At 47.1% G+C, this 21,825-nt stretch overlaps 1 protein-coding gene across 1 annotated transcript in view; it reads left to right on the plus strand.

Annotated features, from left to right (window-relative positions):
- LOC124588145 (cadherin-89D) overlaps nt 1–21,825 on the plus strand; it is a 410,233-nt gene that overhangs the window by 348,792 nt on the left and 39,616 nt on the right. Inside the window, exons 19-21 of the mRNA XM_047131469.1 lie at nt 4,180–4,391; nt 4,434–4,590; nt 14,243–14,576. Coding sequence (XP_046987425.1) covers nt 4,180–4,391; nt 4,434–4,590; nt 14,243–14,576 — 703 coding nt within the window. The remainder of the gene's footprint in view (nt 1–4,179; nt 4,392–4,433; nt 4,591–14,242; nt 14,577–21,825) is intronic.

Below are 21,825 nucleotides of genomic sequence, written 5' to 3' on the forward strand. Positions count from 1 at the left end.
GTCCGCGCAACCACTCATGCACCGCGTGGCGTACCGCTTCATCAGAACGGAACTTATTTCCTCCCATTGCGTCTTTGAGTGGTCCAAACATATGGAAATCACTTGGGGCAAGGTCTGGTGAGTATGGTGGATGAGGAAGACACTCAAAATGCAGCCCTGTGATTGTTGCAACTGTTGTACGGGCAGTGTAGGGCCTTGCATTGTCATGTTTCAAAAGGACACCTGCTGACAGCAATCCACGTCGCTTTGATTTGATTGCAGGCCGCAGATGATTTTTTAGGAGATCTGTGTATGATGCACTGGTGACAGTGGTCCCTCTAGGCAAGTAATGCTCCAAAATGACGCCTTTTTCGTCCCAAAAGAGAGTCAGCATAACCTTCCCTGCTGATGGTTCTGTTCGAAACTCCTTTGGTTTTGGTGATGAAGAATGGCACCAGTCCTTGCTCGCTCTCTTCATTTCCGGTTGGTGGAAGTGAACCCATGTTTCGTCCCTAGTAACGATTGTTGCAAGGAAGCCACCATCTTCTCGTTCAAAGCGCCGAAGAAGTACTTCACAAGTGTTGTGTACATAGTTCCGCGTAGTCAGCGCGTACACAACTTTCCCAATAGAGCGCGCCCCGCTAAGCACAACAGCGCAGGCGCAGGGCTCGTCCGTCTCCGCACTACGAGATGGCACTGTCAGAGACGGACCAAATTCTGCTTTCACCGATCCGCGTATTGATATGAAACGCAGCCAATGAGATTGCTGCTAACGTAGAACCTTTTCTCCTCGCGGATCACACTCGCGCAGTGATACCTGAACGCGCGAGGTATTATAACGAGTGTACAGACCTCCGATTAGTCAGTCTGCATTAGTCTGTAGCAGTCTGCATTAGTCTATAGTCAAGTTTCAGTCTGCACCTAATAAGATTATCATATTCCTGTACATAGCCATAAAGATAAATGAATAGACACTTCGTCAAGTATCAGAGATATTTGAGAATAAGATTAACGTACCAAGACCAATTGTCAATTGTGAACAGCATGCAGAATCAAGTTAAGTAATTTCTATGATTTTTATTATTTTAATAAATGTGTGGGAATATTAATCAGGTTCTGTTTAAACTTGGTCACCATCAATCTGCTACTCTGAGCGTGCATGTGGCATTTCTATCGTCTGACCTAACGGCAGAAGATAAACACGCCACGATAAGACCACGAGACATATTACTGACACTCGCCTACTTCATTAGAGCGGCAAGTCAAATAATCTGATGGTGTGTGTACCGAAGGTCTTACAGTACGCACACCACAACAAGCATCAACACATCGTTCTCTCATTTCAGGAGTCAGCTGCCGTGGCACCCATCTTCCAAACACTTTGTGAAACTGGAGCACATAAATCACAATGTGGTGTGCTAACCCATGATTAATCTGTAAACATGCTGCAATGTCATTCAGTGTCACTCGGCGGTTTTCCTTCACTATGGCTTCAACTGCTGCTATGTTCTGTGAAGTCACAACTCGTTGTGCCTGACCTGGACGGGGAGCATCTTCCACTGAAGTCACACCATTTGTGAACTTCCTACTCCATTCGTAGACTTGCTGCTGTGACAAACATGCATCACCACACTGAACCTTCATTCGTCGATGAATTACAATAGGTTTCACACCTTCAATACGCAAAAACCGAATAACAGAACGCTGTTCTTCCCTGGTGCAAGTCGCAAGTGGGGCGGCCATCTTTATATTCATACTGCGACGGTACGTGTGCCTCTGCACTATGCTGCCACCTACAGGCCATTCTGCAAGCTGTTTGTAGCACGCTTACCAACTTACAGGATAACGGCGCGAAATTTTGATTTGTTATTACAAATTTAAGGTTTTCATTTGACTCACCCTCGTATATTTTGAACTCTATCAAACGAAAAGAATAACTGAAAAATCAGGAGGAAAAAAAAAAAAAAAGAAAGGTTACGTCGAGAGGGAATGGTGCGTTTCCCGGGCGCCAATTATTCTATTTCCGCCACTGAATTAGAGTATTGGCTTTGTGAAAGAGAAATTTTTCTCCGTAATACATAAACGTACGTTCCATACTAAAACGTTCTGCCTACAACGAGATGTACACATTGATAGCCTGTCTATAAAATATGTTGCCCTCGGAAGAAACATCGTTTGAAGTTAATTCCACCGGTAAGTAGGCCAGTACAGTGGGGAAACTGGCTAACCTTATTGCGGACATTACTCAGCTGAGACCAACGAATCATGAAACAATTCCTCTCCAAATTTCGCACAAGTAAAATAGGGAATGCCAAAAAAGGAAAAAAAAACGTTATCACGAAATGGAACTGCAGACACAAATAATAAACAGTAAGCACTGCGATACTGCGATTCGATGATGAATACCAAATACATAAACTGGCGGAATTAAGGCTGTGAGGACGGGGCGTGAGTCGTGCTTGGGTAGCTCAGTTGGTAGAGCACTTGCCCGCGAAAGGCAAAGGTCCCGAGTTCGAGGCTCGGTCCGGCTCACAGTTTTAATCTGCCAGGAAGTTTCGTATCAGTGCACACTCCGCTGTAGAGTGAAAATTTCATTCTAGTACCAAATACATAGTTGGTTCCTATGAAATAATTCTCTACACACGGCCTTACCATTACTGTTGAAATGCTGTTAGACTTCGAATAATAACAATACAATTCTCTTAGAAAAGTTTTCATTTTGATTTCAATCGTCCGTTCGTGAACTCCCACTTTGTTGTGTCAGCTTCTAAATTTGCCACTGTATCACATTCATTCACGCTCTACTTATGATCAGTGGCAACTAGAGCACCTGATCAACACCATTGTAGCTTCCCTGTAGAATCACTGGTCACTGAATGGCTTCTGGCCATCTTCACTGTATGGGCCACATTTGCAGCAACCAGAATTACTGCTGGTAGTGTGTTCCCCAATAAAAACGACATACACTGGTACACACTCTATCACTATCCCCTCTTAAGTTACCTTGCCTGAATTTTATTATTAGGTCACACAGAACATTAAATACCAGTGTTTTTCGAATGTGTGTATAGACCATCACAGGCACATACAGTATATTCACTCATTCCACCTTTCCTGTTCGTCACAAGCGCACGACTCATTCTCAAAATGAGAAATCAGACTATATAGAACCAAGATACAAGTATTTTATTGTTCACGTACACTACCTAAGTAGTTAATCTGATACAAGCCCACTGAAATGGCCTTCCTTGACTAGGTTTCCAGACAAAAAAACTTGTCGCTTCCCTGTATTCCATTTTCTGTTTCAGTCCCTTCCATTAATATGTACTTTGACTCCATTTACAGACTGTTCTATTCTCCTGCTTCTGAAATTTGTTTCTTTTACTCTCAGATATACAGGATGGCCCGTTGATAGCGACTGGGCTAAATATCTCACGAAATAAGCGTCAAACGAAAAAACTACAAAGAACGAGGGGGAAACCAGATGGCGCTATGGTTGGCCCGCTAGATGGCGCTGCCATGGGTCAAACGGATACCAACTGCATTTTTTTAAAATGGGAACCACCGTTTTTATTACATATTCGTGTAGTACGTAAATAAATATTAACAGAAAGTGTTTCTTCATATTGATGCAAGTGAACTTATCAAGATTACATACACAAAACGTATCCGCAAGTCCAGCGGCAAACATTCAGCGGTTCCTGAGTGTTGTATGTTAAGTGTTACAAGGTAATGAACCTGTAGTCTATGTCTGTATCGAATAGAGTCTTCTGAAGTAAGAACTTCATCGTAAATTGTAAAAGAATATCACATTACAGGGCATTTATTATAAAGCTGATAGCCAATAATGCGAGTCTGTATTGCACTTACTAGCTCTGCTGTGCCGTTATTCTCCGTCCGATACAGCCAGAGCGTTAACTAGGGAAACAAATTGAACTAATCTGCAATATACAATTGAACACGAAGAATATCGAAACGTCCAGCAAACTATAGTGATCATCATCGGCAAAGTTTTCATTAGGGTTCCGGCTCACCTGTATTCATACTGGCGTCATGATACGAAAGACCCCATCTATCTGGCCGCTAGCGCTCTTACGTAGACTTGGAATAGTGGCGAGTTGTTTACTTCAAGGCTCAGCACACAGCTGGGAGAATTTTCAGGAAACAGGGTCACAGAGCTTTTCCGTACCGGTGCCGCAGGTGGTGGTGCTGGACGTGAACGACAACGCGCCGGCGTTCGAGAGCTTCTCGGCTATCGAGACGGACGCGTCGGGGCGGCCGGTGCCCGTGTACCGAGCCTCGGTGCCCGAGTCGGCGGCCGCGGGGCAGGAGGTGCTGCGGCTGGCCGCCAGGGACCCGGACGCGGGCCGCAACGCGCTGCTGCTCTTCTCGCTGCTGGACGCCGCCCCCACGCCGCCTCCCGGCGCTCGCCGCCGCCCGTTGCTGCCGCCGCCCCCGCCGCCGCCCCTCGCCGTGGACCCTCGCTCCGGCGTCGTCACGCTGTCCGGGGGCGGCGCTGCGCTGGACGCCGAGCGAGCGCCCCTCATCAGCGCCAGGGTAGTCGCCGCCGACCTGGGCTCGCCCAGCCTCAGCGCCACTGCCCTCATACAGGTAGGCCGGAACGCCGTCGTATCTTCGGAAGGTCGTGACCCTCAGCTCGTATATAAAGAACTTCACGATTTACAGCCAAGAGCTGCTGACAAAATTTCTTTACTGAACAACCAGTTTCGGTCCACAAACCATCATCAGATTCATAAAAGAATTCATATTATGTGGCCTAGTATATTGTTGTAAATGCTTTTATGAACAGGATGATGGTGTTTGGACTGAACCTACTTGTTCAACAGAGAAATTTTACCAGTAAAATCTTGGCGGTAAATCATGACCTTCTTCAAACCAAAATCGATCTAACAATTGGACAGTCCCTGCTTGATATGTGGTTCATTTCACAGAACCATTCTAATTCGTTTCAGTCTTTAAATACAGGTGACGGCAATCGTCTGTGAGTCTTTATTGGTCGTCTGCTTCCTTCACAATCCATACTGGTTATAAAAATGGATGGACGTATGTACATATGCATGAATGTGCGTATGTGTGTTCCACATCTCCATCTACGCCACTGGACCAATTTCAGCCACTCTTGGCACACATATCACTTACTGTCTGGAAAGAATCACAGTGGGGTAAATGGAAATGAGAATTTGGCGCCATTGGCCGGGAGACCCCTTATGGGGCAGGTCCGGCCGCCTTGGTGAAGGTCTTATTACATTCGACGCCACATTTTTTTTTTTTCATTCGGTGGAACAATAACAAACTTAAACTGCTTCTAGCACTTTTTCTTTAAATATATAAGACGATGACTTTATAAAATAAAATTTTTCTGGGAAACGTAAAGTGGACTTTTTTTTTACATAATAGTGAAAAAATAAAATAAAATATCCTGCTTCTGTCAGTACAAAACAATAACGTTCTACGTTCCTCTTTTAGGCGCGTACCTCGCTAATCCCGTCATACCTCGCGTTGGTGTCGGGTACGTCTTCACGTGTGTTTGTGGATCCTCTCCACTGTCCTGGTCCTTTCTTGTTCTGATACTTATAGACAATAATTACATTCTCCTACCCGGGACACCCCAACTGGGTGGGGGATCAAGCAAGGCACTTCCTAAAAAATTTGCGTAATATGTTCGATATCTCGGATGTCTCATAAGCTGTGAGTGATGTTCCTGTAGTAAGGCCCAAAAGTCAAGCACATTCTTACTGCCGTCTCGGAAAAGATAACGCACAGTCAAACCTCGAATCCAAGTCACTGCGTTTGTCTTCGTTCGGGGATACTATGTCCTATCTGGGAGAAGTAGTGTGCGTGGTTCTATTGTTTGCGGCCCCACCCGAAGGAGGAAGGCGATCATTTTTTTTGACCAAACACCATACGTCCGCCGAAGGACCGCATATCAGGCGATGCTCCTGAGTGTCTATAACATTGCACTGCGGACACAGTGGCTCGTCCGCCATATGAATTGTATGCAACCTGGAACGAGTCACGTATTTCCCATTTACCACCTGATACCACAGTGCGCGCGTTCCCGTATCAAGGTGTGGGTGGTGCACTGTACGCCATACCACTGACCACGTAACCGTTGGTTGGCGGCGCTCTACGGCATTATTCGGCCGTCGTCGACTCAAGATGTGATATATGTCACGTGCCGTTGCTGTCCTGGTAGTCGGTCGTTCCATATGTTCATAACTGTGTTCCACAAAGAAGGTTCGCATATGGGCAAGCGATGGTGAGACGTGAGCCACCGCTACCGGAGCCGAACGAGACGGTGGAGCGAGTTCGTCTATCAAGCTGCCCGTCAGACTTGTCTGGTGTCGTGTCCACATCTTTATCATCGTGGTTACATAAATAGCCACTGCTCGGTCGCGTACGTGGACTAGTCCAAGACCTCCACGACAACGAGGAAGGGTGAGGGTTTCATATCCTACCTTAAAAAGCAGACCTGTGCTCACAAAATATCCTAGTGCCGCCAGGATTCGGCGGGCCAACACCACCGGCATAGGAAGAACTTGTGCCAGGTGGGGGATGCGAGAGGCTAGGTAAGTGTTGGCAAAGGTGACCCGTTGTATCATATCCAGTGCCCTTAACCTGTGACTTCGGATACTCGCACGAATTGTTTGCAGAAGATGTCTGTAACTCAGTGCCACCGTGCGTCGAATGTCTGTAGCGAAGATAATTCCTAGGCATTTCATCTTGGTGATCGGCTGTAATGGTGCTACACTTCCTGTCGGGAGTCCTCTCCCGATGTTCATCGCTCCCGACTTTGCCATGTTCAGGCGACTTCCCGTAGCCATACAAAACAAATTAATCCAATGCAGGGCCGCTCTTGCCTCGTCGCCTGACCGTGCTAAAAACACTAGGTCATCTGCGTATGTTCGGCATATAAACTTGTTGTGCCTTATCGTCATTCCTTGGAGTCGATTCCGGAGCCCGCAAAGCAGCGGCTCGACAGCGATGGCATACAATATCGTTGACAGCGGGCACCCTTGTCTGACCGATCGTGAGATGTTGATGGGCCCCACCAAGCGTCCATTGATGAGCACTTTGGATGCGGCTCCGAGGAGTAGTCTCATGACGACGGTGACAAAACGTTCCGGAAACTTCAGTTTCGTCATCACGTCCGTGAGATAAGCATGACTCAGCCTGTCAAATGCGCGATCGAAGTCTATCGATACCAATACACCCCGGAGACGACATGTTGAAGCCAGTGCGATAACATCGCGGTAGTCGCTGAGTGCCGTTTGTATATTGCTAGCTCCTCCTAGCTGGGTTTGGTCGAGTGAAATCACTTGGCGTATCACGCGTTTAAAGCGTGCTGCAAGTATCCTGGCGTAGATCTTGTAGTCGCAATTAAGAAGGGTCAGTGGCCGGTAGGCCTGTATCCCTGTGCCGCCAGATGGTTTGTGGATGGGGATGATCATTCCTTCCATGAAGGAGGGTGGAAGAGGCACGTTGGGAGACATCAATTCGCAGTACATGGCAGTCCATCGTGGAATCATGAGATCTTTAAATGTACGATAGAACTCTAACGGAAACCCGTCGGGCCCCGGCGATTTGTGCGACGATCCCTTATCAATCGCTTCCATTACGTCGTCAACTGTGATTTCACCTGTTAACTCCAGGTTGGCCGACTCGTCGAGACACGCGGAGAGCGTTCGTCGGACCTCATGAAAGGCGGCCTGATCGTGTTCCGCTTCTTCATAGAGATGACCGTAGTGTTCCACGAAAGCGTTGGCAATGTCTTTTTGCGTTGTCATGCGGCGACCATCTGGCAGTACGACCGTCTGTATTAAGGTTCTGCGACTACGTTGTTTTTCTCTGATAACGTGATACATCGACGGGGATTCTCCACGGACTCGTTCAAAGGCCCTTGCACGGATTGCGACACCCTCCAGCCGGCGGCGCGTTATGGAAATTATTTGGGCCTGTGCTCGTTTTATACCGGCACGACGCTCCTGTGAAGGTGCTTGTACAGAAAGTTCGCGGAGCATCGTGAAATAAAATTCCGTCGTGTATCGCCTCCACATCATCTGCTCCCTTCCGTATGCAATTAACGCTCGGCGCAATGCAGGCTTAACGCATTCCAGCCACCACTGCAACGTCGTCGGATATGTCGGGAGGCGTCGTTCACACACATGCCAAGTGTCTTCGACTAAGCGTTTACACTCAGGTTCCCTAAGGTGTGCTGTATTCAGTTTCCAAACACTGCGACTCCTCCACACTTGTTGACGACTCAAGGAGACCGTGCATATATATGCTATGTGATCTGAAAAGGCGACAGGCCACAATTCCGCATCGAGGATCGCGGGTTCGAGACGACGTGTTACGTAAATGCGATCGAGACGACTTGCAGAGTGACTCGTGACGTAGGTGTATCCACGTCTGTCGCCATGTATCTTCTCCCATGTATCAATGAGATTCATGTCCTGTATGAGTTGCCGCAGCTCCGGGAACGAAGTATAACGTGGGTGTTGATCTTTCGGTGCGAGCACGCAGTTGAAGTCGCCTCCAAATAAGACATGTTCATACCGACCTAAGAATAGTGTTGCAATCTCCTCTGCGTAGAATCGGGATCGGTCGCGCCGTCTGTATGACCCCGACGGTGCGTAAATGTTAACGACCCGTACTCCCAGCACTGTGAGCGCCAGTCCTCGCGCTGACGGCAGGTACACCACGTCCTCGGCTACTATGCCGCTACGTAGAAGTATCGCTGTTCCGCTGCCGCCGTCGGTAGTAGGTGTAATGTACGTATCGTACTCATAGAGGTCGGGGAAGCTCTCAACACATACTTCCTGCAGCAGAACGATGTCGACTTCTGACGCATGCAACATGTCTCGTAATAATTGCAATTTGACAGGCGTTCTGATCGTATTAATATTAATAGAGGCTGTTCGATATGCCTGCCGCTGTTCCTCAGTGCGTAAAGCGCACATGCACGCTTATGTTAATTTTTGTACTTCTGCCCGGTGACATGCTGTCTGTGCGTCAGTCTGCTTCTTCTGCGCGGTTAACATCCGGTGGACACAGCACTCGCCATGGCGGGTGCGTCGTCGGTGTGGGGGTCAGTATCGGATTCGTCGACCCAGTTCCTGTGCTGGAGGTCCAGCTCCAGCCGTGTCTCTCCTGCCGGGCTGACCGACGGCGGTGGCGTTGCTGCGGTGGGTGGAGGGATCCTTCCGACGGCTTTCCGTCCGGTGTGTCTGTCTTCAACCCCTGTGTAGCATGATTCGTGTCGTACTGCTGTGTGGGAGGTATAACCTCCCGTTGCGCATCCGGATGCACTGTATCGGCGTCACACCCAAGTCCGTCTGACGTGGACTGCAGTAAGCAGGTATCCGACGGCGCTAGCCGTCGTTTCTTGTGGCGCTTCGGCGATCGTTGTTTGCGCGTGTGCGCCTCCGTATCCGAGTGCGGAAGTGACTCCCGGTGCTCAGGGACGAAAGCAGCTGTCGGCACAACAGCAGGATCAATTTCCATTTCTCCTACCGATCCTGTCCGCTCGGTTAAGTGCGTCGTCGGCGCCGGAGCGGCAGAGGTGTGCGTCGTTTCGTCACTGGAGGCGGTCTCCGCCGCAGTCGGTTGCCGTAAACTGTCAGGATTCTGTAACTGGTCATTTTTCGGGATGGGATCCGTTCGAAATGCGTCCGCATACGTTAGTGGCAGCGGCGTTAACGTGGACGGAGGTACGGGTTCGCCGTTTGGAACTTGCACTATTCTCCGCTGCATACATTCGGAACGGACGTGGCCCTCTTTCCCGCAGCCTGAGCATGTTTTGGGCTGTCCGTCGTATATGACTATAGCTCTGCATCCGCCGATGAACAAGTATGAGGGTACATGTTGTGTCAGTTCTATTCTGATTTGACGCACCCCATTGAGAACGGGGTACGTCGTGAAGTTGGACCATTTTTCCTCAACGTGGCTAAGCACTCTTCCATATGGGCGTAAGGCGTCAACGACCAAGTCAGACGGAACCTCGAAGGGAAGTTCGAAAATACGTATGTTTCGTAAGCCCAGTCCTGCATGATCAATAGTTACTTCTCCAACATGTCCATCAGAGTGATGAAATTTGAGTCCATGTTTAGTTTCTCGGATGATTCTGTCACATACTGCATCGTTAATCAGCTTGACGTAAATAACACTGCTCACTATGGAGAGGTGGATTCCGATAAGTTCGTTGTAGTCAAGTTTAACTTCGTCACGCAGGAACCTTTCTATTTCGTAGGCTTTCGGTCTCGCATATTCACTCGAAAAACTAATCTTGAGAGTCGACTTTCGGTATGCATGTGCCATTCTATATCGAGTCGTCTAAACGCACGAGTACGCCGAAGAGGTAAACAACTGCGCGAGCGCGAACTTCTCCGGCAGGGACGTAAACAGACGTCCGTGCCGCAGCACCGCCGAAGGCAGACTCTATTGGGCGACCTGCTCGCCGAATCGTGATGAAATGATGATAAAGACAACACAACACTCAGTCCCTGAGCGGAGAAAATTCTCGACCCAGCGGGAATCGAACCCGGGCCCGTAGGACGGCAATCCATCACGCTGACCCCTCAGCTATCGGAGCGGACACTGTGGGGTAAGAACCATCGACCCATCAAAGGAGTGTCAGTGCGGGTGTGAAACAGTATAGTCCACGACGCGAGAAAACAAGTACTTTAGTCATCCAGCGTTTGAGAATGAGAAGAATTGGAGACTTACAGCAAACTTTACACATAATTTCAAATCTTTACGAAGCTTCTTCTCGATGACGACTTCCACAAAATGAAAGGAAAAAAGTTTCTCGCTCACTAAATTTCCGATGTTCACGCTGTAAAAAACCACTTGAAGCATAACGTTTTCATTTAATACTTCTTTGCTACGAACTGTTCAAATGGTTCAAATGGCTCTGAGCACTATGGGACTTAACATCTGAGGTCATCAGTCCCCTAGAACTTAGAACTACTTAAACCTAACTAACCTAAGGACATCACACACATCCATGCCCGAGGCATGGATCTGTGTGATTCGAACCTGCGACCGTAGCGGTCGCGTGGTTCCAGACTGTAGCGCCTAGAACCGCTCGGCCCCACCGGCCGGCGCTACAAACTGTATTCGCGACGCATTTTGCAGATACTATTCACGTGTACCACCGAGTGTAACTGGAAAATTATATCATTCTGCTGCACATAGTACAGCAGATACGTCTCCGTGAACATTGAGCTGCGTGAAAATAAAACTGCAGGGCGAAATTCGCTAGACCTGCTGGTGAAATATCTGTACAATACGCATTAAATACGTTAAATAAGTTTGAAAACATGTTTGACATGTACGTATTCTGGCAGAGCCATGGGCAGAAAGCTCACCCTAAACACAATGGAATGATTTAAAGCAAATTTGGTGTATATATTAGTTACAATCTGGAAATAAATACTGCCGGAGTAGCAGCCTCCTGTTGGGGGAGAGTTTGATAAAGTGGAAGAGGACGAAGAGATGGAGAGGTAGCGAGGGGGAAAGAAGAGATAGGCAGAGATAACAGGAGGATAAGGATAGAGACAGTGGAAGGGGAAATGGTCATAGAGAGGAGAGAGGAGGAGACGGACTAGAAGAAGATTGGAATAAGTACATACCCGGATAGTGCCGAATACCCAGCTATTAATATAAAAATGTTCAAATGTATGTGAAATCTTATGGGACTTAACTGCTAAGGTCATCAGTCCCTAAGCTTACACACTACTTAAGCTAAATTATCCTAAGGACAAACACACACACCCACGCCCGAGGTATGACTCGAACCTCCGCCGGGACCAGCCGCACAGTCCATGACTGCAGCGCCTGAGACCGCTCGGCTAATCCCCTGTGGCTATTAATAATCTTCTACGTTATTCTCTTCTGCTTTTTCTTCAACTCTGCTTCTCAACATCTTCCCAAATTACTATAAAAAGGCAATATCGTCACCCTTTATAAAACGATGTATGCAGTGCTGTTCTGAGAAAAAGCCTTCTTTTAGGTGGTATCATTCAGTATGTCACTGGTGGTTCATCATTACTGATTTAGTTCTGATTGTTTGTACTGCTGGAACATAAATGTTATCGAACTTTGTGGATAGTCCTTGTAGATCGCTGACGAGGATATCGATCACGGTATCGTTACATATTTTCACCTGCGGCCTGTAAAGTCCGTGTAGTTGTAACCGATTGGATAAGTTTAAGGTGCTATCTGACAATGTGTGGCTACGTGTCAGCCCGTGGCCCGAGCCGGACGAAGATTGCATGCGATGATTAATAGGCTGGTGAAATTTGCATCGGGATACCATTCTGAGCCCGTACAACGAATGCTTTTCTGCATCTTTACCTCTGTGTTTTTGTCATCGTGTACTGAATTCATTAATCATTGCCTCTGTATCTTTTGTTGCGTTGACACTAATGCGTCCACTTGCATTTTCCATTGTCGTGATGTGGCTTCTCTAAATAGCTCGATGGACAATTCCAACAGAGCGAACCGTCAGACGTTTTAACCTCACTTCCGCGGTGTGACGGTCTCGATATGGTTCACCATACATAGCTGTAGGTGAGTGAAGCTACACTATGTGGTCAGAAGTATCCGGAAACATGGCTGAAAATGACTTACAAGTTCGTGGCGCCCTCCATTGGTAATGCTGGAATTCAGTATGGTGTTGGCCCACCCTTAGCCTTGACGACAGCTTCCACTCTCGCATGCATATGTTCATTCAGGTACTGGAACATTTCTTGGGGAATGGTAGCCCATTCTTCACGGAGTGCTGCACTGAGGAGAGGTATTGATGTCGTTCGGTGAGGCCAAGCACGAAGTCGGCGTTCCAAAACATCTCAAAGGTGTTCAGTAGGATTCAGGTCAGGACTCTGTGCAGGCCAGTGCATTGCAGGGATGTTATTGTCGGTAACGACTCTACCACAGGACGTGTATTATGAACAGGTGCTCGATCTTGTTGAAAGATGCTATCGCCATCCCCGAACTACTCTTAAACAGTGGGAAGCAAGAAGGTTCTTAAAACTTCGGTGTAGGCCTGTGCTGTGATAGTGCAAGCCCCCTGCAATATAAACACGACCACACCATAACACCACTGCCTCCGAATTTTACTGTTGGCAATACACACGCTGGCAGATGACGTTCGCCGGTTATTAGCCACACCCACACCCTGCCATCGGATCGCCACATTGTGTACCGCGATTCGTCACTTCACGCAACTTTTTTCCACCGTTCAATCGTCCAATGTCTACTCCCCTTACACCAAACGAGGCGCCGTTTGGCATTTACCGGCGTGATGTGTGGCTTATGAGCAGCCGCTCGACCATGAAATCCAAGTTTTCTCACCTCCCGCCTAACTGTCATAGTACTTGCAGCGGATCGTGATGACGTTTGGAATTCCTGTGTGATGGTCTGGATAGATGTCTACCAATTACACATTACGACCCTCTTCAACTGTCGGCGGTCTCTGTCAGTCAACAGGCGGGGAAGGCCTGTACGCTTTTGTGCTGTACGTGTCTCTTCACGTTTCCACTTCCCTATCACATCGGAAACAGTGGATCTATGGATGTTTAGGAGTGTGGAAATCTCGCGTAGAGGCGTATGACACAAGCGACACCCAATCACCTGACCATTTTCGAAGGCTGTGAGTTCCGCTTGGCGCCCCATTCTGCTCACTCACGGTATCTAATGACTACTGAGATCGCCGATATGGAGTACCTGGCAGTAGGTGGCGGCACAATGCACCTAATACGAAAAACGTATGTTTTTTGGGGGTGTCCGGATACTTTTCATCACATAGTGTACTTCCATGTCTGTCCACTGTGTCTACGGACAATCTCTAAGCCTATGTAAGTCCGTAGGATTTCGTGGCCGTTGTCGCAAAATTTAAAATCTTGTGGGTTGCTAGGTCGCGTCATATTTCCTTCTAAAATAATCGACGTTTCGACCCCTCTGCTTGGACCTTCTTCAGACGTTTCAGTGTCCACTACTATTAGAACAGTATTCTAGCATTAGTGGACACCGAAACATCTGAAGAAGATCGCAGCGGAGGGGTCGAATCGTGGATTAGTTTAGAAGGAAATATGACGCGGCCTAACAACCCAGAAGATTTTCACTTTAATGCATGCTGGAAAACAAGAGATCCCAAAGAGTCATTTTGAACTTGAAACAGACTCAGTGAGGACGTCAGCGTTAACGTTGTAGACGTGTTAGTTGGTGTGTGCGACAGGTGGAGGTGCAGCCGGAGCCGGAAGGTTCGTTGGCGCGGCAGGCGGTGTTCTCGCCTCGGTACCTGGAGGTGTCGGTGGAGGAGAACTGCGAGACGCCGGTGGTGGTAGCGGCGCTGAACGTGTCTGCGCCGTACCGCGGCCTGCCGCTCAACCTGAGCGTGGCGCCGTCGCGGCACGCCGCCTGGTTCGCCATCGGCCGCGACAACAGCTCGCTGCTGCTGGTGGCCAGCCCGGACCGCGAGGCCACGCCGCGCCTCGAGGCCACCGTGCGCGCCACCTACAGCCGCCGCGGCCGCCTCGTGCTGCTCTACCCGCCAGACCTCGGAGACCTGGGTGAGCCCTCCTCCCCCTTCTAGGACACCTGTCGTCCAACTTCTCTGCTCAGCAGCCCCAATAGCGACGTTGTTCCTCTGACATGTTACACTACTGGCCATTAAAATTGCTACACCGAGAAGAAATACAGATGATAAACGGGTATTCATTGGACAAATATATTATACTAGAACTCCCATGTGATTACATTTTCACGCAATTTGGGTGCATAGATCCTGAGAAATCAGAACCTAGAACCACCATCTCTAGCCATAATAACGGCCTTGATACACCTGGGAATTGAGTGAAACAGAGTTTGGATGGCGTGTACAGGTACAGCTGCCCACGCAGCTTCAACACGATACCGCAGTTCATCAAGAGTAGTGACTGGCGTATTGTGACGGGCCAGTTGCTCGGCCACCATTGACCAGACGTTTTCAGTTGGTGAGAGATCTGGAGAATGTGCTGGCCAGGGCAGCAGTCGAACATTTTCTATATCCAGAAGGGCCCGTACAGGACCTGCAACATGCAGTCGTGCTTTATCCTGCTGAAATGTAGGGTTTCGCAGGGATTGAATGAAGGGTAGAACCACGAGTCGTAACACATCTGAAATGTAACGTCCACTGTTCAGAGCGCCGTCAATGCGAACAAGAGGTGACCGAGACGTGTAACCAATGGCACCCCATACCATCACGCCGGGTGATACGCCAGTATGGCGATGACGAATACACGGTTCCAATGTGCGTTCACTGCAATATCGCCAAACACGGATGCGACCATCATGATGCTGTAAACAGAACCTGGATTCATCCGAAAAAATGAGGTTTTGCCATTCGTGCAATCAGGTTCGTCGTTGAGTACACCATCGCAGGCGCTCCTGTCTGTGATGCAGCGTCAAGGGTAACCGCATCCACGGTCACCGTGCTGATAGTCAATGCTGCTGCAAACGTCGTCGAACTGTTCGTCCAGATGGTTGTTGTCTTGCAAACGTCCCCATCTGTTGACTCAGGCATCGAGACGTGGCTGCACGATCCGTTACAGCCATGCGGATTAGATGCCTGTCAACTCGACTGCTAGTGATACGAGGCCGTTGGGATCCAGCACGGCGTTCCGTACTACCCTCCTGAACACACCGATTCCATATTCTGCTAACAGTCATTGAATCTCGACCAACGCGAGCAGCAATGTCGCGGTACGATAAACCGCAATCGCGATAGGCTACAATCCGACCTTTATCAAAGTCGGAAACGTGATGGTACGCATTTCTCCTCCTTACACGAGGCATCACAACAACATTTTACCAGGAAACGCCGGTCAACTGCTGTTTGTGTATGAGAAATCGGTTGGAAACTTTCCTCATATCAGCACGTTGTAGGTGTCGCCACAGGCGCCAACCTTGTGTGAATGCTCTGAAAAGCTAATCACTTGCTTATCACAGCATCTTCTTCCTGTAGGTTAAATTTCGCTTCTGGAGCACGCCATCTTCGTGGTGTAGCAATTTTAATGGCCAATAGTGTATTAATTGGTAACACACAAATTCGTATGTTACGAGTCCGCAACAGACTAGCTATAGTAATGGCGCCGTGAGGTGTACGCCGGTCCCCAAGTACACACTGTTAAAAGCCAGCATCACTGGGAATACTTCGTGTGGAGTGCTCTGTTCGCTGCTACACTCAGCGCATTCACGGATCCGTCATACTTCCGTTTGAAATTCACCATAGCAGCTGACTCGCGTACGTCACTGGTTATCAGTACTGGAAGACAAGGAATGAAACATCCCCGTTGTCACATCCCGCAATGGCCACGCCAGTTATGCTTCTGCCGCTAATGTAAAGCGGCCAACTTTACGTAACTCACCACCGAATCCAGAAACGTCAATAAAAATGAAACACATGGTAAAATATTACTGTTAGCGTAAGCAGTTTTTGTTCGTTACTGAGCAGTAAGACAATACGTTTAAGAAGCTCCTCTTAACCCTTTCAGACAATATGGCTCTAGGTTTTTTTTCATTTCGTGGCACAGTTGCTACATCTCTAGCTACGTCTCCAGCAGATGCTGCCACATAGCGGCTGCAGCTTGAACTGCTTCACTTGTTTCAAATCTTAGCAGTAAGACGAGCAATAACGTAGAAGGGATAGATAACACTCCATCAGAATTTCTAAAATCATTGGGAGAAGAGGCAACAAAACGACCATTCACGTTGGTGTGTATAATGTATGAGTCTGGCGACATGCCATCTGACTTTCGGTAAAGCATCATCCACACAATTCCGAAGACGGCAAAAGCTCACAAGTGCGAGAGTTATCGCACAATCAGCTTAACAGCTCATGCATCCAAGTTGTTTACAAGAATTATATACAGAAGAATGGAAAAGAAAATTGAGGATGTGTTAAATGACGATCACTTTCGCCTGAGGAAAGGAAAGGTAAAGACTACAGGAAGGCAATTCTGATGTTGAGGTTGATAATGGTAGGACGACTAAAGAAAAATCAAGACACGTTCATAGGATTCGTCGACCTGGAAAAAGCGTTCGACAGTGTAAAATGGTGCAAAGTGTTCGAAATTCTGACTGAAATAGGGGTAAGCTATAGGGGGAGACGGGTAATATACAATATGTACAAGAGCCAAGAGGGAATAATAAGACTGGATGACCAAGAACGAAGTGCTCGTATTAAAAAGGGTGTAAGACAAGGATGTAGCCTTTCGCCCCTTCTGTTCAATCTGTACATCGAGGAAGTAATGATGGAAATAAAAGAAAGGTTCAGGAGTGGAATTAAAATTCAAGGTGAAAGGATATCAGTCAGACCATTCGCTGATGACATTGCTATCTTGAGTGAAAGCTAAGAAGAATTACATGATGTACTGAATGGAATGAACAGTGTAATGAGTATAGAGTATGGACTGAGAGAAAAACGAAGAAAGACGAAGGTAATGAGAGTAGAAATGAGAACAGCGAGAAACTTATCATCGTATTGATGGTCACGAAGTAGATTAAGTTAAGGAATTCTGCTACCTAGGCAGTAAAATAACCAATGACGGACGGAGCAAGGAGGACATAAAAAGCAGACTAGCAATGGCAAGTCTACTAATATCAAATATCGGCCTTAATTTTAGGAAGAAATTTCTGAGAATGTACGTCTGGAGTACAGCGTTGTATGGTAGTGAAACATGGACTGTGGGAAAACCGGAACAGAAGAGAATCGAAGCATTTGAGATGTGGTGCTACAGACGAATATTGCAAAATTAGATGGATTGATAAGGTAAGGAATGAGGAGGTTCTACGCACAATCGTAGGAGGACAGGTATATATGGAAAACACTGATAAGGAGAAGGGACAGGATGATAGGACATCTGTTAAGACATGAGGTGTTGGGTTGGCAGAAGAGCCAAAACCGTGTTACTAGAGGAGGCCGAAATGCACACATTTTAGCTCACGCAGGCTGGCGTGAGGAGGGAAGAACTATACTGACGTGAGGTCTGGAACATGACAAGGAATTAGAATTCAGAAAGCGGACGTAAGTAGTTTGATACTTAACTTTAATCCATTAATGATGATCGTCGCTCTTGATGGTACATGAGTCACAATATTATCTGTTCAGAAGACATAGTAACTGAATATGGCACCTTGCTAGGTCATAGCAAATGACGTAGCTGAAGGCTATGCTAAACTGTCGTCTCTGCAAATGAGAGTGTCTGTAGTCAGTGAATCATCTCTAGCAAAGTCGGCTGTACAACTGGGGCGAGTGCTAGTGAGTCTCTCTAGGCTAGACCTGCCGTGTGTCGGCGCTCGTTCTGCAATCACTGATAGTGGCGACACGCGGGTCCGACGTGTACTAACGGACCGCGGCCGATTTAAAGGCTACCACCTAGCAAGTGTGGTGTCTGGCGGTGACACCACATGAGGGAATGACTTCCATGATACTAGAGGGAGCTGTAGAGGGCAAAAACTGTAGATGAAGCCAGAGATTGGAATACATCCAGCAAATAATTGAGGACGTAGGTTGCAAGTGCTATTCTGAGGTGAAGAGATTAGCACAGGAGAGGAATTCGTGGTGGGCCGCGTCAAACAAATCAGAAAATTGATGAAAAAAAACACACAAAGGAACGAGCAGACGTAGTAACTATTTTTGTAAGCTGTGCACGATTGAATTTGTCTCAAAGGACGTTTGTTTTGCACATGGATTAGTACAGAAAACTGCCATGTTACAGTTTGTACTCCACGTGTTGCGATAATAATTACATTTATTTATTTATTTTCGTGATTATTGTTGTGGTTCCTTTAGACTAGCTGTGACAGGTTGTTGCATTTCCAGTTTCACACGATGCACTCTCGGAGAATAAAGCTAGAGGACATTCTGGTGTTCCTTTTTGGAAGGATTTATTCTGATGCCGGCTCACAGATTGACAGTAGCAGTGAAAGTGGAGACGATGAGGTAGCTGAAGGCGGTGATCTCGATTTGAGGATAGTATGCTACAGCAAAACGTTTTGCCGACTAATCAGAAAGATCTGGACTTCCAAGTACATCATAAGAACCATTAGCAAAAAAATGTATAGCTGTAGTTGAAATTGAAAAACATACAACAAAGGAAAGCATCTACCAACAAATGGCACCTTAAGGCACTGTGTACACCATAGCGCAGAGAACGAACCTCAGATGGAAATAGGCTCTCTGTCAAGTAGCCCTATGCCTGTCTGCAGAAAGGAAATACATTTTGCTTTACCACAAAAAGTAACGACGTTCCATGCGTAGTGGCTCCATTTCGGATCAGCCCGTATGTATTTAACAATGCACATCTTGTAATCGAATTAAAAAAGCAAGAAAAAAAAATCCTAATTTTTAATATTTCGAGTGTGAAAGTCTTAAAAAACTCTTAACGTTAGTTGGCGTTTTTGTATTCGGCTGTTAGCTGCTACGTGCACACAGTTACATAATGTGGTTAAGAACCGCACCGCAGTTTGACGACCGCTGCTGAAGTGTTTGCAGATCCACACTGAGCAGTGCGTCCGCGTGGCGCTGGCGCGTGAGCGGCTCTCGTTCCCCTCGCTTCCCTTTTCAGGCGACTCGGCTTCACTCGGCCGACAGTTCACTCTCTCGTCTTCGCGCGGACGAGCACGTGGCCGTACCACGCTACGCTGCGGCTCGCAGTACTCACAAGGGGAGGCCGCCAATTGTGAAATTCAGATTCGATTCATACTGCGCATAATAAAAGCTCATGGCCAGAGGTGTAATGTGGCAAAGCACCAAGATGCACTTCTCAGCCGTTGTCGAGAAAATCGACAGTTAAAAGAAACCGTTGCGGTGAAATACTCTCTACGATTAATGATTTTCTGCAGCGTCATAGCGCAGCGGTAAGCGCTAGGGTTCGTAATACGAAGGTCGCCGGATCGAATCTCGCGCCATGCAATATTTTTTTATTATTAGTTTTTTGCAATTCAAATACATATATATATATATATATATATATATATATATATATATAACTATTAATGAATTGCTTATGCATGTTGGTGAAGGCGGATCGCTCTCCAATTGTACCGCCTCCATTTTTCCGTTTGTTTAACAGGGTGTACCAAAGCTGTCCCGTCCGCACTGATTTTCGACGATGTTGTAAGTTGCGCTACGGACCGCATCTACCTTCTTTCGAAGTTAGCAGGCAACTACGCTGTTATGGGGCGGCTCGTTTTGGCCCATTCAACATCTGTCCTTCAAGTGTAACGAGCGAGTAACGGAGTTTATATTTCATACCTGCCACAGCAAGTTTGTGTTCGTGGGGTCTCTATTCTAATTCGAACGTTTGACTTACGCTATACGTATTCGTTTCTACGTCTTCCGTTAACTATACGTGGTTAACATTATGAAGACAATTAATAACATTTGTGAAATACAACTTTGTTTGCGGAAAACATAATGATGTTCGAAGTCGCCAGTTTTTCCACGACAAACGACTTTCAACAACTTATTATATGCATAATTGTTGCAACTGATTGCCGGGAATTATAAATTGCAAAAAACAAATACTAAAAAAAAAAGTTGCATGGAGCGAGATTCGATCCGGCGACCTTAGGATTACGAACCCGAGCGCTTACCGCTGCACCACCACGCTGTAGAAAATTACTAATCGTAGAGAGTATTTCACCGCAACGGTTTCTTTTAACTGTCGATTTTCTCGACAACGGCTGAGAAGTGCATCTTGGTGCTTTGCCACATTACACCTCTGGCCATGAGCTTTTATTATGCGCAGTATGAATCGAATCTGAATTTCACAATTGGCGGCCTCCCCTTGTCAGTAAAGGAACCGCATCACGCCTGCGTACTCGGCACCCTCCCACCCTGTGACCAAGTGGATACATCCGAGTGACAGCCGTGCGGCTACACGTGTTGAGCGTGTGGCTTTGTCACGGGGCGAGGTAGCATAGGTCGCGTCTGGCAAGTTCCATCAAGCTAACGACGTTTATTCACCCTCTTTCTCGTGCAACCAAGTTGAGTGAAGACTAAGCGGGTGGGCCGCGGGCTTGGAGCCTTCTAGTTTACACCTAGCCTGGCGATGCTCCTGTTTTCAACTGTTCTAGGCTGACACATCCTCCTTTTGCTGCCATGATGCCAAGCAGAGGCGAGAGCTGCCGCACTCTTGTTGATCTCCTTTGAAATACTATCAGCTATCGTTGCTACAGTCTTGTGTTTCTGTTGTTTTAGGCCCTGAAGACACGTTCGCCACATGGTAAGATGTTCCCATAAAAACGTTTATCTCAATTGTTCTCTGACTCCATTATCCTAATGTAGGAGTTAGCTCGCACGACATATGTTTAAAAATTGCTAGACGCAGGTGTACACGAAAATAAGGAAAAACTAAATGGGAGAAAAATCAGATACGTCGGGTTTATTAACAGTTGCTTTAATAGCCTCACTCGATCTTACATGTAAACAGCATAGATGAATGGTGTAATCATTTTTCAACGATATTTGATTATGTCCAGAGATAATGCAATCGTAGACGTGGCAATGTAACTTGTAACTGGTACTCAGGCGTTTGTAATGGCTTATCACGTACAAGAGTTTGCCCTTTACACACTGTAGGTAAAAGAGCGTCAGCATAGTAAGCCTTGAACTATTGCAGGTTATTATTATAAATTTCTTGCAGATCCATGGACCGATCACGTGGCAGTGTAAATGGGCTTTGATTTTGTTTTCTTTTGGTGTACATATATACAAAATTCAAGACGTTATTCATAACTTAGTTATTCTATAATGTGGCTATTTGAAATGCACAA

This window comes from Schistocerca americana, chromosome 1 (assembly GCF_021461395.2).
Source record: "Schistocerca americana isolate TAMUIC-IGC-003095 chromosome 1, iqSchAmer2.1, whole genome shotgun sequence".
Lineage (NCBI taxonomy): Eukaryota > Metazoa > Arthropoda > Insecta > Orthoptera > Acrididae > Schistocerca > Schistocerca americana.